The sequence below is a fragment of the Anarrhichthys ocellatus genome, unplaced genomic scaffold, assembly GCF_004355925.1.
Source record: "Anarrhichthys ocellatus isolate YVR2014 unplaced genomic scaffold, GSC_Weel_1.0 scaffold65, whole genome shotgun sequence".
Lineage (NCBI taxonomy): Eukaryota > Metazoa > Chordata > Actinopteri > Perciformes > Anarhichadidae > Anarrhichthys > Anarrhichthys ocellatus.
In genome coordinates, this window is record NW_022280095.1 from 1006021 (window position 1) to 1019939 (window position 13919).

Here is a 13919-nt window from a genome sequence, read left to right on the forward strand (position 1 = left end):
GTTGCATACCTGACTGCCCTCACTGAACGTGGTCTTGTCACCATCTCCACTCCAACACATGCCCTGGTTGCTGAGTCCTCCTGGTAGAGGGGAGAGGGTAGTCGGTCGCACCATGACCTGGGGAGGGCCCACGGTGCTGCCTCCCACCTCCCCGTAGATGCTCGAGGCCCCTGGAGATCCCGACACACGCACGGCCTTAAACTCAATCCCTTCTGCCCCCATGCCAGTCCTGTGCAGCATGTAGCTGGTTTCTGTGGAAATAGCTGACACGCCCATCACAGCCTGAGTCCCTGGGCCCGGGTCTGAGTCTTTCCTAAATTTGATTTTCTTCCTGAAGGCGATGAAGAGTATGAGGAGGAAAATGATGACAAAGCCAAGGACCCCGATGCCAATTATCTCTCCTGGGCCAACGTAAGACAGGGGCTCCGCCTGGGTAATGCAAGGAGAAAAATCATAAACGTAATGTAAATAAATATGATGAAAATGAAATATGGGGATTATTGTAAGGCTAGGCAAGTTTATATATAGCACATTTCAACAACAAGGTAATTCAAAGTGCTTCACATAAAACCATTAAAACACAACAAGCAAAGCTAATGTATAAATTTATTGTGAAAGCAGCCTGAAAGGTTTTGTCGACTATGGTTACTTCTCTGCTAATTGCAGTATTCTAGAGAATAATGAAAGCACCTCCTCACAATGTGAAACATTAATTGGGCTTATACCGTCTCAATATAAGGTATAAAGTCAAGAGTGGGACAACTTCAAATGGAAACCGTGATTTCCCCATTGTCATTCATCTACTGCAAAGATACCAAGCTGGTGAACAAACCGTCAGGGCATCCGCTGCAACAATACAAGTTCTCAACTGCTTCACTTAGTATGCCGAGTCCAATAAGAAGCAAGCTAAACGTGCAGAACCTTATGGATGACACTAGAGTATATTCTGTAAGGTTTACTCCGACGTGTTGCTCATACTGTACCTGGGTATCATCCCCCGGATCACCAGGTGCCTGGTCATCACAAAACTGACCCTCGTACCCCTCTGAACAGTTACAGTAGAACGACCCAAACGTGTTGACACACTCTCCTTCATTTCCACACCCGTCCTGGTCGCACTCATTGACATCCTCATCACATCTGCAGAAGCAGAGAGACAAATGCAGTAATATGCAAGGGAGTGGTGAAGAGGAGCCGGATCGAAGTGAAAGAGAAGAATCAAAGATGAAAACATGACAGGGAGTTAAAAAGAGAGAGGAGGAAAAGATACTTTGGAGATCATCTTTTCAGAGGACCTATCTTTTGCTAAATCAAGGGAATCTGTCACGGATTCCTTATTATCCTCATTTATATGGTTCTGACTAGAAGAAATATGTTTGAATGCAACCCCCCCCCCCCCCTCCCAAGAATACACACGCACATTTATACCCTTAGATAAAGACATGTATTACAACCAAACGTCACACAATACATTTTCCTCCAGTAGCAAATCTTGACACTTCGAACATTGTGTCCTGCTGTGATGGAGATAGAAAACATTTTATTTTTTTTATTTTCAATTACTTTTTGTTGATGAGATTTTCAAAAGACTTCACAAGAGTTGGACGGATGTAAGAAGAAAAGGTATTTCTGAGTGTTTGCTGGGAGCTTCCTTGTAAAACGAACCAGTTGACTAAACAAGGACTGGATATATTGGCCAGTGATATCTGCTCATGAATACTGAATACCCTATAAACTTCAGCAAGCTTCTTTGTATTTCCGATTCCATGAGTCAGCTTTTAAAGGGACAATTTCACCTTTTTTAGGGAATTTTCCAATTGAATAAACTATATGTTGCTGTTATTTAAATGGATATATCAATTATCAATCTGCAAGAAAACCATTTCTTTAGTCAATTACACTCAACAGTTCTTATATATATATAGTATTTGCTTTATGGTTTCAATCTGTATTTATTCTTAACTGTGGCTCAGTAGAGCAGAGTCCTCCTTCAATCAGAGGATCAGCGTTTCGATCCCCGGCTCCGGTAGTCCATGTCGATGTGTCCTTGGGCAAGACACTTAACTCCAAATTGCTCCTGTAGCCTACGGTGTGTGACCGTTGTATGAATGTTAGTCAGTCCTGATGAGCAGGTGGCACCTTGCATGGTAGCCCCCTACCATCAGTGTGTGAATGGGTGAATGACGACATGTGTAGTGTTAAAGCACTTTGAGTGGTCGGAAGACTAGAAAAGCACGATACAAGTACAGTCCATTTACCCTGAAGTGATGATGATTTGAACAATCTGAAAACATCATCATTTTCATGTTCCTTATTATTCAGCTACATTGAATTTAATTCAACTTGATCAAAAAGATTTTTTACATCTTTCTAAAAGTCATAAAAGAGCAGAACCATTTTTCTCCAATGAGGGAAAGCTGCTCTCTGGTGGTGGCTCCATTGAACAACATTGTGTACGGAGGTTATTTCAAAGGCAATCACTGAGCTGTAATTAAAAAGCCAGCTGGAGAATGATTACAGGCTTTTCAACCCAAATCACACTGAATTAAATTAGAAACACTCATTTATCTCACACAATAACAAGTAAAACAACACAGTGGGTGTTTGGGTGCTAATGAGAGCTAATGAGTGAGTGTGTGTGTGTGTGTGTGTGTGTGTGTGTGTGCTGAGTCACACACATATTCTTTCATGTTTGAGAGGAGAGATGTAGATGTTAATGTGTCTATATCAACACTAACCTTACTGTCATTGAGTACATACATTCATCAACACTGTTTTTATAATCTGTAAGTGTGTCTTAAAAGTGTAAGAGTGTGGGTGCAGACTATTTTATCTTACATAAGTCCCCCGAGTCCTCGAGGACAGCCACAGAGGAATGCACTGCCCACAAGCCTACAGTCTGCACCATTCTGGCATGGGTTTGGCATGCAGGATGTCAATTCAATTTCACAGCGCCCCCCAGTGAAGCCAGCACTGCAACTGCACACGAAGCCTGTTGGAGACAGATTCAAAATGTGTCAATTAATAATGTGTATGAATCATACATAATAACACATAATATCACATTCTGTTAAGGGGAGAAACCCCAGGCAAAAACATTCTCATGGACCGGTCAATTTTGAGATTTTGGGCTATTTTGCTTCCCTAACATCTTTTTCTTTCAACAGCTTCTTTCAAACTACTGGAAAGAAAACATCCAAAATATACATTTAGGTGTTTCTTTTACTAAAAGAAAGAATAGAAAGAAAAACAAAGAATTTACTTTGTCAATATGTAAATGCCTCATTTACATATTTAAACATAACATTTCAGAAATGTGTAAGTAATCAACTGGGGATGTTTAATGGTGATATTACCCTATTCACCTGTAGTATCGTGCAAAATGTATAGAATTTTACAATACATATTTTTAAAGGCCATTTTCCCAAATGAGTTTTTTTGACATACAAAAGTTTTTTTTAGAGGGGTTTGTTTATATATCATTCATAGCCTGATTTATATAATATATAAATATATATATTATAATATTGAAATATAACAATAATACTGTATTGTTGTATTTCAATATTAATTTAAAATAATATTCAATATATTGTATTTAAACAATACAAGCTGAAGGTCTGCACAAACAAGCCATCAAATGTAATCTTTTTCACAAGCAACAGTTATTTATGTCATTTATTTATACAACAAGACGACAAACCCCCACACTCATTCACACTGACATCTACACGTACCGCCAGAGGGCAGGCTGCTGCAGATGGCTCCGTTGAGGCAGGGCTGACTGACGCATGGATCTGGATAAAGCACGCAGCCCAACTTGACCTCGCTCAGCCCGGCTATCTCAGCGTAACGGCTCCTCTTATTCTGGAGTGGCAGCTCGTTACCGTTCAGCATTAGTGAGCCCAGGCATCCCTGGAAGCCATCCTGGGCTCTTGGCTGGGCCCTCGCTCCATGTTCCCCGGGTTCTTGCCCTCCCTGGCCTCTCCATGGCCCTGTGCTTGGCCTCTCTTCCTGCCCGTTCGGTGGCCTCACTTGGGCCCCGAAGAAAAAGGATGAATCTGGGGCCAGTGGCCAAAGGCGGACAGGGGCTCGGGCTGCTCGCCGCCGCTCCACATAGCTGTCATCCAATGACAGGAGGGTGTAGTTCCTAGTCAGCTCCAAGACAACAGCATGCCAGAGGCCGTCGTTTATTGGTCTGCCAGAGATACCCATAATGCCAAGGGTGTTGTCACAGTCCAACTGGAACCAGAGTCGACCCCCTTCAATCTATGGAAGGAAAAGGAACAACTGAAATACAGCACACCCTTTGTGAGCACATCTGGCATTGGGAAACAACAGAGTAAAGTGTATCATTAGGATGTGTTTACCTTGAGCATGGTGCAAGGGTTAACACGTGTGAACATAATGACTCCTCTTCTCTGAAGTGTCCTGATCCTCAGGCCGAGCCTCATCTCCCCACTCTGGCCACTCTCTGTCACTCTGTACTTGATGTAACTGTTTCCAGAGAAACTTAGAGAGGTTTGGCCTGCACATTCACAAAACATCGATACACATACAGGATAAAGTTAGAGGTGAAAGGCTTCAAATTACATCATCAAATCCTTGAAATGTGGCTACCCGGAACAGATACACAGGTCCAAACTTCAAGGACAAGGAAGGATGAAATCATACCTGCACACTCGTCTAGTCTCTCAGTCCGACACTGGCAGACAGATGGCGCTGTAGGACCAGAACGGACACACTGCATGTCTGCTGGACAGGACTGACCTTCACAAAGCTCCACAGGAGTGGGGCATGTCTCCCCTGTTTGGAAATGGGCACACACATAACAAGCAGCTGTGATAGATATACAGGACTCTATCATTGTGAGCTGGTCTAAATTAGATTGCAGGTGTGTCAATGAGTGCAGTGCTCACCAGGGCAGGTGCAGGTCTCTGTAGGGCTGAACCTTTGTGACACCAAGCTGACCCTCTCTGTGCTGTAAGTGACAGGAGAGTCACCGTCCATCACCAGTCTCTGTTCACACACCCTGTCCCCACACTCCAGCTCCCCAGAACAAGCGCTGCTCACCACCACTGCCCCAGCAAGGACACCTCGAATCTGGCCCCTCGCTGCAGCGTCCTCCAGCTTTGCAGACAACTCTTGCTGGGAGTAGATCCCACGCATCCTTCCGCTGCCTGATGTCTCTGGCATCTCCATGGCTAGAAGCAAGTCCATGTCAGATGTCCCCATCACTGGCTGTACGCCGAGTATGTGGAGGGGATCCTGTTGGCCTGGTGACCAATTCCAGCCGGCTAGTCCCCGCAATATTAGTTTGATCTGGCTCAGGTAGCGACCAAGCAGGTCTTCCGGGGACAGGGAGTTGAAACGTAAGGTAAGGGCGCTACGCAGCAGCACATCTGTCACCTGTTCGACCTGGACTGACACATCCGCTATCACAGCGAAACGTCCATCACTCACTGTGGCATTCATTTGGTATCTGAGAGAGTAAAAGAAATGTGTTTTGACAAAAGTTTTGTTTTGCATATCAACCAGTTTTTAGCCTGTGTGTGTGTGCTAGAGAGTGAGTTGTGTGTTTGTGTGTACCTGCCAGGTTCCAGGCCCGGCAGAGCAATAACGCTACCATCCTGTCTGTTTATCTTAAACATGCTCTTGGGCTGAGGCTTCTGGGTAAATGACAGCACGTCGTTGGGGTCGCGGTCGGTTGCATAGATCTGACCAATCGGGCCGCCCTGGAAGGTACCCGATACCATGATGATGAAGATTTCCAGGGGGTAGACGGTTGGTTTGTACTGACTGTTCCCAATGACTCTCATAAATATCCAGGAGGAAGAGGTAAGACTTGGCTTACCAGAGTCCCTTGCCTTAGAGACAAAAACAAAGATACAGTAAGATTTCTATTAACTCCGATTGAAAAAGAAAATGGAGGTAAAAAACCAAACAAATTACAGCTGGTTGTATTTGGGTAGAATTTATTACTGGGGAAGAGGTAAAAAATGGTCATAGCATAAAGATAATTATAAGACGGTAAATGCATAAGGTTTACACTCAGACACTCGCTCTTCTGGCAGCTGTATAACCAAACAATAAAAAAACAAACACGGGTAGCCTTTTAGCTGGACTCTAATAGCCACAGAGTAATGGGCAGCTCCTAATGCTAACTGTGTCTAACCATGCTATCACAGTGTATTTATCCGTCAACTTTTCCTGCATGCATAGTGTTTTAAACAAACACGCTTGTTACTAACCTGGATTTCAAGAGTGAACTCTCTCTGGGCTTCAGGGCCAAACACACGGTTGGATCTCAGAGTTCCAGTCTGGTCCAGGGAGAAGAAATTTCTCTCATTTCCTGACACGATGCGAAACTCAAAGGGAGGGCCATTTCTAGGGGAGTCTTTATCGCTGATTGACAGCTTCAGCAGGGTGGTGTCAGCCGCTTGGTTTAGCTAGAAGTATGGGGAGAGAGGAGTTGAGAATACCCTTGCATGAAAACACATAAATATAAGCAAACACGCAGAGACTGTTACCTGTATGACGGCGGTAGAGTTGGGAGGCGTGAAGACAGGAGGGTTGTCGTTAACGTCGGATATGTTGATGTTAAGGGGGACAGTGGAGGACATGGCAGGAGAGCCACTGTCGAACGCCTGCACCGACAGAGAGTACCTGGATACCTAGATGGAGCAGGAGGGGATGAGAGTGCCATAGCATCTGTATGTATCAGGCAATGTGGCATGCACTGTTATGCTTGCATAATATCAGACCTCATTGGGTGTTGACCTTGAGCGGGCTTGGTATTTTCTCTGCTCATGAACCATAAAATTACTATTGATTGTTTTGTGAGATATTGTACTTATGAATGCATCCTTACGAGTTCTCTGTCGAGCCGCTTATTGACTTTGAGCAGTCCCGTTACAGGGTCAATCCAGAAGTGGTTGCTTCGGTCACCTTTCAAGATCGAGTAGGTGATTCGCCCATTCACCTGGCTGTCCAAGTCTTCTGCCAATACCTACAAAACAAAGTGAAAGAGAAGTTCACTTAGAAAAAACTAAAAAGTTTAGAAAGACCAATATAAAGGTGGAGAGCAAATTGAATGTTACCCTCGTAATGGTCTTCCCAACAGACGCATCCTCGCTGACCAGAACATTGTAGATGCCCTGACTGAAGGCTGGAGCGTTGTCGTTGACATCCATGAGTTCAATGATTACCATGGTAGCTGTGCTGAGAGGAGGGTTCCCGCTGTCCCAGGCCTCAACGGTGAGGTAGTAGTCCTTACACACCTCAAAGTCCAAATCATCAGCCACAGAAATAGAGCCTAAAACACACACATAGTACAGCATTTATACAGGATTCGATTTAAGACGTTGTTCTGCTGAGTTTTAGTTTTGCATTCAGGCCTGAACGTAACAAGCACATTCAAGGACCTCTGCTCACCCAGGTTTCTGTTTATGGTGAACTTTCTTAACTCATTGCCCGACCGGATATTGTAGGTTATCTCAGCATTCGGTCCAATGTCGACGCTCGATGCCAACACTCGCAGCACCTCGGTTCCCACGGCTACATCCTCGGGGACAGTAACAGCGTAGTCCCTCCTCTGGAAGACTGGAGCATTGTCATTCACATCCAGCACCAAAATGGTCAAATAAACCTGAGGAAAACACCAACTCATTTGTCTGCGTTGCTCCCGGCCCTTAGAGTTCAGTTTCAGCACTACAGACATGAACGTTAATGGGAGCAAAGATACTAAAGGCAACTAATAAGATAGGGGGACTGAGAAACAAATCAATTGAAGTCTGTGTCCACCAAAGCCCCAAAGAGAATTTCTTGGCTGCTAGATACATGTTTGTAGCATTACTGAGTGAAATGCTGCTTTTGTTCTCTTGAATTGAGTCAACGGTTCACCTCTTCTGGTACGGTTATTTTGTCTTCGCCTTTTGGAAGGCGGTGCGAAAAACAAAGCTGTGATGTTACGGAAACAAAGTTATATTACCTTATTATTGAGGGAATTCTTTGAATTTTATCTCGGAAAGAAACATAGCAAATAGAAATAAGAAACCTAAAAACATCTCAAAAGATTGGAGAAGTTTATTGTAGTTGAGGTGTTTTTTTAACATTAATTTCTAATAACTATATTGGATTAGATTAGAGTTGTCAATGTTGCTTTAATTTGTGTATAAGAATATAATGCAATAACCCTAACCCTTTTTTTCTATATTGTGTTACTTACAAACATGTTGTTCACCCTGTAATATATGGGGCAGGTTTGTGTTCTTTAGATTTTGTATTTTCTTTCTGGTTTTGTGACTCTATTCGAAGCTAGACATATGGGCTGGCTGGTATGAGGAATGGGTCAATGGAAAGGTGCACAGATGGATAACAGGTCCAGCTGCTTTCTATCTGCATTAGTCTCGTCATCAGACCTTCATCCTATTTACCCCACTAGTCTCTCCTGGAATACACAAGCAGCATATGGTACTGAGTCAGAAAAGAGACACACTTGATCCCAGTTAAATGTACTGCAAGTGGGATGCCAAAGTATTACTGCTTTTATATTAATGTGCCTGATGCAAATACTGCTACAACTCCTGAAATCACTACTATTACTACCACTGCTATTGCTGCTATTACAGCTAAGACTATTGCTCTTTGTATTCGCAGCGGTAATGATACCTGCTGCAACAATATTCATACAAAACAACCACATCTGACCTCTTTTTTGCCTGGTGTATATTTTCAGCTATTGGCTTGTTCTGGCAGTCTCAAAATGACCCAAGAGAAGAGAAACCTAGTGAGTATTTTTGCTGCATTGCCTCTGTGTTTGCAACTATCACCTTCCACCGTCTTTCCCATCCCACCACTGCACAATCTGATGACAATTTATCTTGATTAAATCTAATAGGTTCTTTATCTGATCTCTTCAGTAAACAACATGTTTTTATTCAATGAATTTTCTTATTCATGTGTATGGACAGAAATACAGATTACACATCCCGAGATGGATGACTTCATAGCTGACTAATGCGCCTCTTGATGTATAAATTATAATTGTATTATTGTGGTAAACGGTTTAATCACAAAATAATATCTATTTCTGATTTGTGAAATGACTGTAATTGGTCTGTAATTAGTGCAATACTCAGAATCTGTGGTAATTACTCTGTATCTAATTTGATTACTTCGAAAACTCTGATTATATCACCTGAAATATAAATGTTATATAAATGTTGTGGAGTTTTTCAATAACGTTCACAAGTACTGTTTTTTGCCAGCTAGCAATTATTTCAGGGAGAAGCCAGTTTTTTGGGGGATTGTGAATATCTTTTGGAATAATACTTAATAATAATAGTTAGGTTTAGTGGATACTGGATTGTATGGCAAACAAATACAAATACAAATGAAACATGTGTCACTCGAAACCACCAACCTGTGAGGACAGCGCCCCCTGCTGGCCAACTTGGTCAGTGGCCTGGACACGGACACGATAGGAGTCTTGGCTCTCTCGGTCCAGAGATTTCTCCAGAATTACCATCCCAGATACCGGGTCAATGGAAAATAATCCGTTGACTGAATCCACCAGAGAATAGACTACTGTACGATTAAAACCTGGAGATAATAGAAAACAAATTCATGCACACCCAGACTTAATATGCATGTCAAAATTTTCTTCTTCCTGTTCTTTTTTTGTATTACAAAGTCATTTTAGATACATCTACAAAATGTATGTGACTATGTGTCTGTTTTCCTTAAACAGCTGTAGGAAATGTCTTTGCTAAGAATAATTCGTTTCTAAAAAGTTTCTCAAGGACTAGTCAGCAGTTTGAGCGCTTGGTGACATAGTGGTTTGAACCTGCATTCAGTGTAACATCTTACAAATCCAGCTTATAACATCATATTAGCTCACCTTCATCAGGGTCACTGGCTTGCAACCGGGTAAGCAAAGCCTTGGGGGCGGCATTCTCATACACACTGGCCAGGTAATGAGTAGAGGAGAAAGACGGGGCATTGTCATTTACATCCAACACTTTGAGAGAAATGTCAGAGCGGCAGAACAGCCCTCCTCCATCAGTCGCCTGGGCAATGAGTTTGTAGGTGGACGTCATTTCTCGGTCCATGACTGTGGCCGTACGCAGCTCACCTTATGACACAAATGGAGAGGGTTATAAAGCTGCAGAAAGGATGTTTTATATGTAAAGTATATGTTGTTTTGATTGTACAAAAAACCTAAAGGAAAAATATGATTGAATGTACCAGTGTTTGCATCCATGTAGAAATCTTCGACCCCGATGCCAAACAGTGAATATTGGATCTCAGCGCTGGAGCCTGAGTCAGCATCTGTTGCACCCACCGCCAGAATGCCCTTGTTAGTGGGAATGTCCTCAGGAAAAGAGGCACTATACACCGCCTGGGACAACACACAGATATACAAGAACAAAGTAAAACCACAGTGTCTGAAAACAAAAGAAAAGTTCTGTGGAACACATCAAAAAGGCAATTGTTGGGCGCTGTATTCATTATCCCTGCTGATAGAATGAGCACAAAAGAGTTTCGTGCCCTTTTCTGACCCTGCCTTCGCTCTGCCTCTAGAAATTAACTTTGTGACCTCACTACATCACAGACCAGCACAATGGGAAAACTACTGCAGTACTATATATCCCACCCTGCTGCTTTTGTGCCGCATACTTAGAGCTGAAATGATGAGTCAATTAACTGATTATTCAATCAACAGAAAATGTATCTGTGACTATTGTGTTTGATAATCATTCAAGCAAAAAAACAAAAAAATTGGCCGATTAATTGAGGATGAAAATAATCAATACGCTTGAATTGCATCTCTAAAACTAATCAAATAATGGTCATCAAACAATTACTGCTACAATTGCTGAAAATACTTCATGAAACTAGCATACTTAATATGGTACTAGAACTATTGGCACTACTATGGCTACCACCAATACTAGTACTCCTATTACCAACATAATTACCTGTAGTATTTCCTGTACTGCATCAGGCATGCCTACCACTATGGCTAGTAGCAGATGTGGCAGTACTACATGTACTTTTACTGCCATTACTGCTACTTCCACTTTCACAACTGACTGTTACCATCACTGCTTCAAGTAGAAATGCAATTGCTTCAATTGTTACTACTAGAGCAACAGGTACTACTACCACTACTACTACTTGTACTTCTACTGATACTACAAGCATTTCATAATTTAAAAAAAAACATGATAACAATGTTATAAGACGGTATAGTGTGTGAGTGTCTTTTGATACATTTGATGCTGCTACTTGCCAGAGTAACCACTTTGTAGTTACACAGGCCTAACTTGTCTATGAACAAAGAGAATATAAGAGGAGAACGGGGAGGCAGGGGATTTTAAAAGAGAACTAGTAAGAGTTTAGAGGGAGATAGAAAAGTCTTCAACTAATTATATGAAATTGAAGAATTGCAAAAGTGTTACTAAATGAAAAGGGATTTTCCCAGAAGACTGCGCAACCCAATTATCTTCCCTTTTCCCCTTTATATATCAGCTTTTTGCCACATCATTAACACTCATTTTAGTATGAGTCTTAAAGTCGCAGGGTAGGAATTAGCACACTGAGCAAAGTTTTTGTCACTGATTCATTCATTCGTGTCATCTATTTAGTTTCAAGATCATCAGCTTTTGAGTATCTCAATAAATATAATCATTTTATATGCTGTATAAAAGCTATGTAAAACCCAGTTACACTCAAATTACTGTAAAGTTCCTGAAATATAGCAGAAGGATACATAGTTTGAATTAAGTAGAACAGAGAATCAATACTTTTACTGAACAAATCCTGTTCTGCTACATCTCCAGATTAAGGCTGTTTTACAGAATCATACTTACGTATACGTATTATGCAAATGAAACATAACAGTATTTAAAATGTGCAGTTACTGTTTGTTGCCCTCAGCTTTTGCATGACATGGTAAATCTAAAAAATTATTGAATTTACTTTAAATATATTTGTCCCCAAAGAAGCAAATTGACTGTAACCACAACACTAACATTTACTACACATTGACTGTTTTATCATATAATTTATTCAAAGGGGATGTATTCTTTCTATTTTTAGACAAAACTTTAATTGGAATGTGGTTAGCCTGGAGAGTGGAGGCAGTGGAGATGGTCGTGGGCCCCATCAGCCCCTATCACCCTGTGTGACTCCCCCGTCGACGCTGTGGAGTCCTTCTGCTTCCTGGGCTCCATCATATCCCAGGACCTCAAGTGGGAGCTGAACATCAGCTCCATCACCAATAAGGCTCAGCAGAGGATGTACTTCCTGAGGCAGCTGAAGAAATTCAACCTGCTGAAGACAATGATGGTGCACCTCTACACAGCCATCATTGAGTCCATCCTCTGCTCCTCCATCACGGTCTGGTACGGTGGTCCACTGCTAAGGACAAGGGAAGGCTGCAGCGCATCATTCGCTCTGCTGAGAGGGTGATTGGCTGCAATCTGCCGTCCCTCCAAGACTTGTTCGCTTGTTCAGGACCCTGAAGCGAGCAAGAAAGATTGTAGCCGACCCCTCTCACCCTGGACATAAACTGTTCGAGCCCCTTCAATCTGGCAGGAGGCTGCGGTCCATCAGGACCAAGACCTCACGCCACATGAACAGTTTTTTCCCTTCTTCAGTCGGGCTCTTCAACAAAGCCCGGGACCCCCACTGACTCTGTCATCCCCAGGACAATTTCCTACCGGTCACTCCGCTGCACATTCCTTCTATGTTTCTTATTTAAATACACTCAACACTTTTACATTACACTTACATCTCACTTGTTTATCGTACTGTTTTCTGTTTGTTTGTGCACTTTAATATATATTTCACTTTATTTTATATTTTCCTGTAAATTTTAATATGTTTCTACTTTTTGCACTGTGTTGATTGTTGTTGATTGTTTAATGTTATGCACCACCCGCCATGTCAAATTCCTTGTATGTGCAACATACCGTGGCAACAAACGGTTCTGATTCTGATTCATGAATCATAAACATGCAAAATAATAGTTTATCATCCTATATTCCACAGTCTGCTCCATATTTTTGTTTTGCACATTTTTTTTTACCCATCTCAATTTGTCTGACCTGGTTGCAGATGGGACTGTTGTCGTTGGCATCGATGACGGTAACTTCCACTGCAGTGCGAGCGACATATAGGCCATCGCTGGCTGTGATGTTGAGCAGATACCAGTCCTGCTGCTCACGATCCAGCAGACCACTCACGTAAACCTTCCACTCTCCCTGCACAAGAGCCAGGCCAAACACGCCCCGCGGGTTTCCGCCTGGAGATTAAACAGATGAAGGATTATAACGCTGACACATCATGGCAAAGACAGAATTGAAGATGCATTGTAAACGACTGAACAAACTGGAAGTCTCATTCCTTCACAGGATGAATAAGCATCAGCTCCCCACCCATCTACACACACACACACACACAAATGATGCAGGTACCCTTTGGCATAATCAACAAACATCTGTCATCTTAACGTAAACCAGGCTGGTGGCGTTGCAGCAATGGCCTTTCAAATTTTCCAAAAAATTGACCTTTTATTTGAATACTTCCATTAGGCCAATCAGTGTTTTGAAATGCCAGAACACAAGGCCACAATACATCATCCTTAGCTATAAGACAGTGTTATGTGAAGGATAAACATCAAGCTCAGTGTCAAGGTGACACGAGAGGCAAGAGTCAATTCTTTTGATTACTTCCATAAAAAAGGAGTGACCACGCAAAGTCATGCGTGAGTTTGTGAAGGACCACTTCTTATTTTGGGAAATCCATCTAATGTACTAACTTCGCATACTTTGCAAGAATGATTTAACGCATAAGATCCTAGTGCTGGTTGGCTCTATTGAACAATATATCAGGTAAACTATACTTTGTTA

General features: G+C 42.2%; 1 protein-coding gene across 1 annotated transcript in view; it reads right to left on the minus strand.

Moving 5' to 3' along the window:
* Positions 1 to 13919, minus strand: part of fat3b (FAT atypical cadherin 3b) — a 59179-nt gene that overhangs the window by 10763 nt on the left and 34497 nt on the right. Inside the window, exons 31-47 of the mRNA XM_031872572.1 lie at positions 13116 to 13312; positions 10249 to 10402; positions 9902 to 10135; positions 9425 to 9603; positions 7435 to 7648; positions 7101 to 7315; positions 6872 to 7009; positions 6531 to 6674; positions 6252 to 6449; positions 5590 to 5867; positions 4920 to 5482; positions 4675 to 4806; positions 4371 to 4528; positions 3738 to 4269; positions 2839 to 2992; positions 984 to 1140; positions 10 to 429 (exon numbers count right to left, since the gene is read on the minus strand). Of these exons, the coding sequence (XP_031728432.1) occupies positions 10 to 429; positions 984 to 1140; positions 2839 to 2992; positions 3738 to 4269; positions 4371 to 4528; positions 4675 to 4806; positions 4920 to 5482; positions 5590 to 5867; positions 6252 to 6449; positions 6531 to 6674; positions 6872 to 7009; positions 7101 to 7315; positions 7435 to 7648; positions 9425 to 9603; positions 9902 to 10135; positions 10249 to 10402; positions 13116 to 13312 (4067 nt within the window). The remainder of the gene's footprint in view (positions 1 to 9; positions 430 to 983; positions 1141 to 2838; positions 2993 to 3737; positions 4270 to 4370; positions 4529 to 4674; positions 4807 to 4919; positions 5483 to 5589; positions 5868 to 6251; positions 6450 to 6530; positions 6675 to 6871; positions 7010 to 7100; positions 7316 to 7434; positions 7649 to 9424; positions 9604 to 9901; positions 10136 to 10248; positions 10403 to 13115; positions 13313 to 13919) is intronic.